The sequence below is a fragment of the Magnolia sinica genome, chromosome 6 (genome assembly GCF_029962835.1).
Source record: "Magnolia sinica isolate HGM2019 chromosome 6, MsV1, whole genome shotgun sequence".
In the NCBI taxonomy this organism is placed as follows: Eukaryota; Viridiplantae; Streptophyta; class Magnoliopsida; order Magnoliales; family Magnoliaceae; genus Magnolia; species Magnolia sinica.
This window is the reverse complement of record NC_080578.1, coordinates 16,874,631-16,884,679: the sequence shown is the minus strand read 5'-3', so window position 1 is coordinate 16,884,679 and position 10,049 is coordinate 16,874,631. Positions and strand designations below refer to the sequence as shown.

The window sequence follows — 10,049 nt, the reverse complement described above, 5'->3', positions numbered from 1 at the left end:
CCATGAAGTGGAGGATGGCGGACCACATGCGTGCACATTTCCCCCGTTCAAACGAGATGTACGTGTATCAAAGGTGGCCCGAATCAACGGCTGATGGGGCATGGCAAAAAAATTACAGCCTCCAAGGCCATGAATTTGACGATTGAGAATAAAAGGTGCCCAGCTGTCTTAAAGTTCAATAGATGAATTGGACGGTCAGGATCGGCTGATTAGTTCGCGCCATTGCCACAATGGAGCGCACGATTTGAATGATTTTGTGCACGTATGCCACGTGACCGAGACGAGAGTAGTATATTCTACTATACGTTGAGGTAGTAGTTACAGCTCGTGAAGAGCTTTCTTTACCAGAAAAAAAAAAAGGCTTATACGATAGTACTCTAGAGAGCCCGTATTCAAGCACTCATCATCCGTACACATTACAGAGGTATAGACCGTTCAAATGATGGGACCCACAATTACACTTATTGAAAGTGTCCATCCATCTCACTTTTCGACATCTGCCGTTGAACTCGGACTATTAACCTATTCTTTTAGATGGAAACCAGTAACCGTCTTAATAGTAATCAATCGAGCTTTTTTCATCATTTAGTCAGTATTATTTTTAATGGACGACTCATCCGTGAAGAATATGATACTTGAACGGCATGGATTGAAGTAATTTTGAGCTATTTGTGATTTGGATGCTTACACGAGTATGATTGGCCATATACTCGCACGGTACCCTTTTTATTTCCTTTCTAATGCCTGTCTGGGCCTTTTGTGCTAGTTTTGCACCATTTCTTAGATGCAACCTATGATCTCTCGATCCAGACCGTCCAAACTGTGGGGTATCTATTATGGCAGGACCTTAGCCCAGAGACAAAACTTATAGAATTCTGATAAAATGGCATACGCTTTTGAAATTCGACCACCTGCCGCTTCCTTCTTGACCATCCATTTCGTGGCTAACAATTAGATAGATGATCCAACAGTCGTGATCATTTTATGGACACGTTCCATCCAAGATTGATCCCACTATTTGGACGGTCTGGATTAATTTACATGATTTCTACCCATAAGTTGAATGAATCACCATCATTTAACAACAGTCGCAAAGCGCAAATGATATTACTAACACAAAGCTTATCTTAGAACAGGCGAACAGCGAGTGTAAGCCGCTGCTCGTTCTCACCCTCCTCACACGCACTTTTATAAAATGTGCACGTGCAAACCTGTCATACATGTAAACATTCTAATCCGTCCATAAGAACTAACCCACCATGAAGATAAGATGAGGAAAAAATATCAGGCTGTTCACCATCAACTTGGCTATTTCCATTCAAAAGAGATAGATGGTTCCAAAGAACTAACCAATGGTCCACATTACAGGACATCTATCACCTATCTAATAAGAATAACCATTTGATTTTTTCTCCATAGTGTCCATGCAGTAGGGCCCACCTTATTAACGAATCAGATTTCTCACACACAATCACCTTGGCACGCTGGTGCGAGCAGAGAGGTTTCTTTGGGCTAGCAAAACCCTCATGAAATGTCACATAGGTCATACCTGGAATTATAGAGTGCACAGTGTACGATACGCGACCCGCGAATTTGAATCCCATCCGCGGGTTCTATGCACTAACAAGTGATGGTAACTTTTCAGAAATCCAGACCATTAATCTGCTGAGACAATGGGCCATATTACACCGAAATCATCCATATTGAAGAATCACAACGACCTATAAACTACTGTTTTAGATTGAAGGTGGACCGTAGATGCAATCTCTACCTATCCACGGTCCATCATTCGATATAGAGGTTTTTTCTAATCAAGATGAATATCAATCCACCTTAATCTACAGCACACCAACGGTCTGGATTACGAAAAAAAGTGTCCCACTTATCCGAATTAAAAACCCGCGTATATGGTTTAAGACTCGGGTTTGGCATCATATAATTACACAGCGGGCTAAAGATGATATAGTCTCTGCTCCGAATCCAGGCCTTACCCTAACGCACCGCTCCAGACACCACACACACCCTCGAGCGCGTCTGAAAGAAATGACGGCTGTCGCCTCAGACCAGACGCGGGTACAGTTATCATCAGGCGCATGAAGAACCCCTGCAAAAACCCCAACCAAAACCCTCAACCTATCCAAACCCCATCCATGGAGAAGCAACAGTCAGACCCGACCTTACCATCAGACCCGACTCACCAACCCCCTTTCTCCCTCCTCCCATCCATCCCTGATATCGTCGTCTTCCGCGACTCAGATTCGTCTGACTCAGATACTGCCGCAGCACCACCAAACCCCCCAACTACCAAACCCTCGGACTCCCCCTCGGACTCTCCCCGGCCTAACCTACACCCCCCGGCGTACATTAACCCCGAGCCTCATGTCTCTTCCCAATTCTACACGTTTAATCGAGAATCACACGCACTGATGGTTCGTTGCATCCTGGAGCGTCGCCTTGCGTCACCTGATGAGATCCGACGGGCCACGCCGCGTGCCGTACTGCGATCATGGCGGCTCGTCTGGAAGGACCGGAACGAGGACACGGCATACCTGACCGCCTGGAAGCGGATTCAGGACAAGCTCAATGCGCATGTTGACAACCACGGCAACGAGATCCTCTACTTCAAGAACAACTCCCAGCAGTATGTGTCTCATGTCGACCAGTGGCAGGACATTGTCATGAGCTTCCACGGCGACGCCGACCTCCGACACCTTGGCCTTAAGGACACGGTCGAGAGGATTAAACAGGTCTGGACCGTTGGTGCCAAGTTCTATGGCATCCCTGAGTCGTTCATCCGTGCCTGTGTTGCGTCCTGCCCTGTCTGCTCCGACGCCTCTGCGTCATCTGCCGCTGCCGCCCAGCGCACCAAGCGTCGCCGGTTTGAATACACTGAGTCCTTTGATGTACCTGCGAGGGACGTTCCGCAGAAGCTGCAGCAGCTCGCGGCAAAGCACAAGGTCGTGCTTTGCATCCGCCAGAAGTACATCAGGTACAAGCCGTTCATGGCTGAGGTGAAGGACTATGCGTGCCACAGGGCGGGGGAGCCGGCGGCAGTGGCCGCTGCGAAGAAGCCACGGGCGTTGAAGCGGGAGCCGTACGCTTCGAAGCGGTGTGGGTGTGGGTTCCGCATTCGGGCCATTGTCCCGATTGCGAATTATAATGAGAAGGACAAGACTTTCGTGTACCAGGAGGAAGGGACTGCTGTGTTCAAGCTCTATGCAGTGCATTCGGGGCATGAGCCTGGCCCGCTCGATGGGAATGCGAGGATCATCCATAGGGTTGTTGGGCACAAACCAGGGTTTGATCAAGATACAATTTATGGGATTGAAGGTGACGTGGAGTCAGAAGGGTTTGGTTTAATGGGGAAGGATGAGGGTGATCTGCAGCTCACAGTTCTGCAGCAGGTGCAGGAACTCCAGGCTGAAATTGGGGTCTTGGAAGGAAAAATTACGAAGATGCCACGGGAGCTGTTCAATTCTGTCTCGAGAGAGCTGTCGGATATCATGAATAGGGTCCGGAATCTTGGGGAAGATGCGTCGAGGTCATCCGGGCTATTGCTCGATAAGCAGCATTCGGATGAGGTGTTGGTGGATAGTGGGCTTGGCCACTGGGGTGATCCACACCATGATCGGATTTATGGTGATGGAAAGGATCAGGAACTGATTGATGATGAGGATGACGCTTTTGAACGGTCACTCGGGGACATCCCGCCATGGGACAGGTGTAGGGATAGGAAGGATCTCATGAGGGAGAATTGCAAATCAGATAAATGGTTGAAAGATTTTGATGAGAAAAGCATCCTCAATTGCGAGGAAGCGAAGCTGATCAAGCCCATAAGGGATGATGGGACGATTGTAACGGATGCAAGTCTTGTCGGGATACAGGTGGACAGCTTCTATCCAGAGAATCCAAAGTGGTACGATTCACCTTGTGGTTTGGACCCCGGCACCGATTGTGGGGATGGTGCATTTAGACATGGGGAAATTGTGTAGAGTATTTTGAATCAGGTTTACCTGTGCTAATGTTACTTGATATGGTGCCATTGTCACTTTCTCAAATGGTGGAAGTGGGGTTGTACATTGTGAATACAGAAGATTGGAATCCGTCGCACGCGCTTAGGATGTCATCACCGTGCAGTGGTTCCTTAACTATCCCTGTTGGGATTTTCTTCACATGATATCTTTGATGACTGTTTTAACATGTTTTCTTGGCCTCTCCGCTTTCCTTAGATGGAGTACTTTTGAATTTTGCCTTTTTTTTACCATTCTTAGACCTTTGTATCTCTTATTAATATGTTGCTTTGCCTTATACCTTGCAATTTGCGTAGTTTTAACTTCGGTGGTTAGTAACATAAGTGGATATTTTATATATGCAGAATGCGTTTGGTGTTTTTTCTCTTAAATCTACGTTCATCTTCCTTGACTATTCTGCTGTTGGAGAAATTGTCATATACTCTATATAGGTGCTAATTGTCATATACTCTATAGTTGTTTTCAGTGCAAGATGACTAAGGTCTTTAGGTTTACGAGTGGGCTTCCATGCAGCTATATGCACACACAAGATGAAAAAGGTACGTGATATGTAATTGGCAACAACCCTTGTAAAATCATCTTCTTGGCTAGCGATTCTTTTGTTCTTGGCGCTATTGTCATATATCCAATACTATTTATTCATGTTGTGTATTTCGCTAATTCTCTTTGGTTCTAATCCTTATGTCGTCCTGATTTCGTGAGTTTTTATTTTTTATTTTTTATTTTTATTTTTAATTAAAAAAATCTTTTTTCTCTTTCTGAACAATTGGAGAGTTGATTTAAACATAGGATAAGAGCAGTAAGAGGTGTCCAAAATAAGGAGAGAACAAACTGTTTAAGTCTTCATCTTGTTAAAAGATGTGACTCCAAAGTTAACCAAGAAGTTAGCCTGAAAATTTCCTTCATGACCAATGTGGCAAATCTGCCATATCCTAGAATCATAGTAGAATTCCCAAGGTTGATGGGATTCTTTCGTGAGCAAGGATTCCCCTTCTGCCCACAATCTTCAAAGGAGAAAGTTTGGACAGGAACATGTTTCGTGCTCTAGTGTTAGAACCTCTACCCTCTTGTACTAAGGTCATTCAAGAAGTAAGTTTTCTTGAGATGGATACTTGGATATTCAAATGAGGTTAAGGATAAGGGTTCCCCTCCCCAAGCCTTCTAGATTGAGAATTACCATGGTTTTGAATTCTAGGTCCACTAGTTGCTTGGGACTTAGATTATATAGTACCAATTGTGCTACTAGCTGGCCATTGAATATTGTTGGGATATATTTTCACATCATTATACTTATGATTGGTAATGATCCTTGTGGTATCCATGTCTTGATAATTTGGTTTAAGAGAATTTGATATACCCCATCTTACCGCATTCAATATCGATTTAGTACCAAGCAGATAGCACGTTGTTGCCTCCCCCCGACATCGCCTGACTAGAGATGCATGAGGGCAGGCCCCCACTCTGTCTTGGTCTTAGATTATTTGGATATAATGCATATAATTATTTACATGTATTTTGCTTATTTTATTGCATTCATGATGTTTAAATTTGTAATCACATATATTTTAATTTTGGATAATTTGCTGCATTCCTATGATTTTTGTTGAAAACTAAGTATGTAACAAATCCCATTTCAGTAAGAATTGACAATAAATCAAAGAACTTCTATTTTCAATTTAGCACCAAATTTAAAGGTCAACGACTCACCACCACCACCTCCTCTTAAGTCCTAACTAATTGGGGTCAACTACACAAGTCCTATTCCACCAATCTCGAAATGTCGGGTTGTTAGGATCCATGAGAAAAATTATCTAACCTTTTGGTTTATTTTATGTCTCTTTTTAATTTCCCTTCCTCGGTGCTGCATAAAATAGACAAAATGCGAAGGGATTTTCTTTGGCAAGGAGGATCGGAAGATAGGACGTTCCATCTCTTGAATTGGAAAGAGGTGTGCTCTCCTACAGATTAGGGCGGAGTGGGAATTAAGAAACTGGATCTGGTTAATAAATCTTTAATGGGTAAATGGGTTTGAAGGTTTGTCCAGGAAAATGACAGCCTTTGGAAAACCATTTTGGTTGCCAAATATGGGATTTCCTCTAACAGATGGTGGCTAAGACAGTCTTCTAAGTATAAAATGTCCCATACTTGCAAATTGATCAACATATTAGCCCCCCTTGATTTTTTCCAAATCTGAATTTCTAATAGGTGATGGCAGCATAATTCGTTTTTGGTTGGATTCTTGGGTTGCGCACCATCCTTTGAGTTCTCTTTTCTCGGATCTTGTAGCGCCGTCCATGAATTCAGAAATTTTGGTAGCTGACTGCTTGGCAAGGAATGGAGGAGCTAATCTGGTCTCCTCCTTTGCGGAGGAACCTGGCCGATTTTGAGATATGATCTCCCACTTCTCTCCTTTTAGTATTGTAGGAAGTCAAGATAATTCCTGATTCTCAAGATTCAATGGTGTGGAAGGCTGATGTTGCTGGAGTCTTTTCAGTGAAATCTTTTTATGCAGACATGGTCAAAGAGGGAGGAGCTAGTGCTATAGTTCTAGCATAGATCTCGAAATTTAGAGCCCCTCCAAAAGTTGCGGCTTTTGGATGGCTAGCCGGGAGAAAAAGAGTGCTCACAGCCAATAATCTTTAAAAACGTGGAATGATTATCCCAAATGTGTGCCTCCTATGCTACAAGCAAGCTGAGTATGTCGACCACCTATTTCTCCACTGTGCTCTCTCCTTTGCTATTTGGATGCAGATATTGTCCTGGGCTTCGATTGTTTGGGTTATGCCACGATCGATTGAGGACCTCTTCATAGCTTGACACGATGAGGATGGAGGAAGGCTCTGTCTTTGTGGGTAATCTAGGTTGAAAGAAATGATTGTTGCTTCCGTAATAAGAGGAACTTGAGGCATGAATTTTCCTTAGAGTTACCCAATTTTTGAGGGATTGGGCGCGGGTCTCTCTTCGGGCTTTCCTTGTTTATGGGTTTGGTTGTCTTTGGGAGTCCTTGCAGTGGTGAGTTTGGGTTTTCCAGTGATGCCACTGGTTGTTGTTGTATTTTTAGTTTTAGGTTTTTCTAGTCTCTATTAGTTATCTTTTTATGGCCTTGCCAGCTTCTCTGTCTCTTGTTTCCTTTCTTTTCAATAAAATTTCACCTTTATAAAAAAATTGAGAAAAAGTTGTGGTGGAAGTTCAGGCCCCAGACAATACTCTTGAACTGGACATAAGGACAAATTTAGAGGTCAAATACACCATTGTCATCATCATCATCTTCCAACCGATTTGGGTCTCCTACACAAATCCTGTTCCACCATTCTCAAAATGTCAGATTGTTAAGATTCATGAGAAGAAGTTATGGAGGAACCCTGGATATAGTGGTCTTGAACTGAACATAGGGAATAAATTGGCTTCCAAAAATATGTTTAAACTTTAAATGTTCGATGCTGACACTCCAGTGTTGAAAACGGATGAGATATTTAATTAGTGACTTGGAAGACGATTTGGTGGCTCATGAGGATCATCATCGACAATGGGGCAACAAGCTAACTCTCATGTAAGATGGCCATGCAATCTCCCATAGGTTGAGGGATGGTAGATGGCCATGGACAAGGGACTATTGCACCCTAGACACGACGAAGTAGCACTTGTTTCACATGATTTAAGTGCGGGCATTTGAGACATTTTGCTTTTGAATTCCCTCCACATTAGTTCAGAGTAAAAGCATGGAAACTATGTTGAAGACACCAATCCATGAGAAGACAAAAAATAGAGCATGCATGACAATGCAAAACATGCATGTTATGACAAGGCATGATTTGTAAAAGATGTAATCAATGTGTATGGAGATAGCTGGGAGACACTTAGTATCCAGCTGGGATGCTATCTATGTCTCTATTGGTTAATGAGCTGCAGTGGTTATTTCAGAATATTTTCCACCTCCACTTGCTTTTTTGGTGGAAAGATATGCACAATTCTAGTTAACCGGGGAAGATAACAGTCTTGCAGGAATTTGTTGATAAATTGAAATTGTTAAATAACATGGGCATCCAAGTTTGTACCATATTCATTGGATCAAGCAGGTGAAGTTTTGTTCAATTCAAGTGCTTAGTATGCTTCTTTCCCGGATCTAAGTATGGGGATACGTTGTGGCGTGACGTAGTCTCCATGGATGTATGTACGTACATCTTATTAGGAAACCATGTTTTTGGAATGGAGATATGGTGCATTTAACTTGGGCTAACCACCTATTCCTTCCTTAAGGATGGTGTTAATATCACATTGTGTTTGATGAAGTAGCTTTGGGTGTCCAAGTATAATAAAGAGGATGTGCAGAAATTGCTCATACCATTGAAGTTTGAAAGGAGAAAAAGTGAAAGTAGGCACAAAACAAGTGTTACGCTAAAGGCTATTGACACTAGACGAGGATGATAGAAGCATTACTTGGTGAAATGGAGGAAAAAAGCGCCATTTTGAATGCATGTGGATCATGGACGGGGAATTGAAGATTGGATCCTGATCTCTACTACTTGAATGAACATCTCACTATAGTCCAATTTTTCTAACCCAGAGGTATAATATAGGCCCAAGGTCCACCATGACTCCCAACATGGGTTGAATTTCTGGGTTTTCTGTTGACGAGTTTTGGGCCTAAATTCCAGGGACTATAATGGTACTTTTGGAGGATTTCAGTTGAAGATTTTGTTTGTTCTTTGAAGAGGGGCTACATTTTCGCAAATTTTTTGTAGTTCCATTTGTTGCTATTTTGAGTAGATTTGATTGTTGCTGAATCAAGCTAATAGTCAGGAATCTTGTTAAAGATTTAGGAAGTAGTTTAGGATGTCTCTTTAGGATTTGTAAGTAGGGACTGTTTGAGGAGGTAGAGGCATTACATTTTCTGAGGATTATTCAAGTATTTTTAAAAAGGGAACAAATTTCAATATTCTTGCAATTTGGGTATGGCTATCTCACTGTTTGATAGCTAGACTGCATCAAATAGTACGTCTATTAAACTATTATTAACTTGCCAACCATTGAACCATCTCCCTTTCTTTTACTTAAACACCCATTTAATGTGTATCGCTTAGACTTTTACCATATAAGATTGGAGGTTTGCTAAGGGTCAAACACATGTTGAAAAATGCCCAGCAACATAGAAGCACACGTGCCAATATGGCTCACCTGCAAGGTCCGAGCTTTTTATCTGATGGGTTGCATAAGTTAGATCTTCTCCCTAAAAATCAGGCCATTTCACTCTGTGGCCACATTGTACAGAACTGATGGATGGCTGGAAAAAGAAAGATTTTTCCATCTACTTATTTTTGAAAATTATCGCTACCTGATAAGTGAAATGGCCTGATTGTTGAGCTAGAAGATTTAAACAGCGTGCCCCACCAGATGAAAAACTTGGATGACACACACCTGCTCTATATTAAGCATGTGTGGTGGGCAGGGCTCTACATATTGTGTGGGCTTAGCAAATGACTTGAGATTTTTATTGGAATATGTGATGATAGTTGAGAGTGAAGATGTAGGTCTTCCATATTACGACAATTCTATTTCTCCCAAATAAACTGTCATGAATAGTATAAAATAAAGAAAAATACAAATCAAAGAGTAGATAAATCTAGGACATCCTAAAAGCTAGCTAATTAACAAGCAATAGGAACGATGGATCTTTGGGCCCATATATTCTAAGGCTTAGATGGTTGATAACCATATGTGATAGTCTTTACCTTGTTTAAGTGAAATGACTTTTCATAACCCCAAAAGTGTGGTACATGATTCCTAACCATGGGAAGTGCTTGGGCCTATAGCCACGTAGGTAAAAAAAAGGTTGTCACCTTAGCCTATGCCTCCTAGTTTTTGTTCTTGTACCCTTATAGTGGTGCATTTGCAACCGTCTGCAACAACATTGTCCTCTATAGTATTAAACAGCTATTTGTTTGGCAGGAAGTGAAACATTACTCGTTTTGGACAGTTTGTGGGCTATATCGTGGTCTCCTAGGGTCAATGCTTTATGAG

The 10,049-nt window shown here is 42.4% G+C and overlaps 1 protein-coding gene across 1 annotated transcript; it reads left to right on the top strand.

Annotated features, from left to right (window-relative positions):
* The first annotated feature begins 1,969 nt into the window (after window positions 1-1,969).
* LOC131248411 (uncharacterized) lies at window positions 1,970-4,377 on the top strand. Its single transcript, XM_058248691.1, has one exon. It carries the CDS (start codon window positions 2,094-2,096, stop codon window positions 3,990-3,992), a length of 1,899 nt encoding a protein of 632 aa, XP_058104674.1. The 5' UTR covers window positions 1,970-2,093; the 3' UTR covers window positions 3,993-4,377.
* Window positions 4,378-10,049: the final 5,672 nt, after the last annotated feature.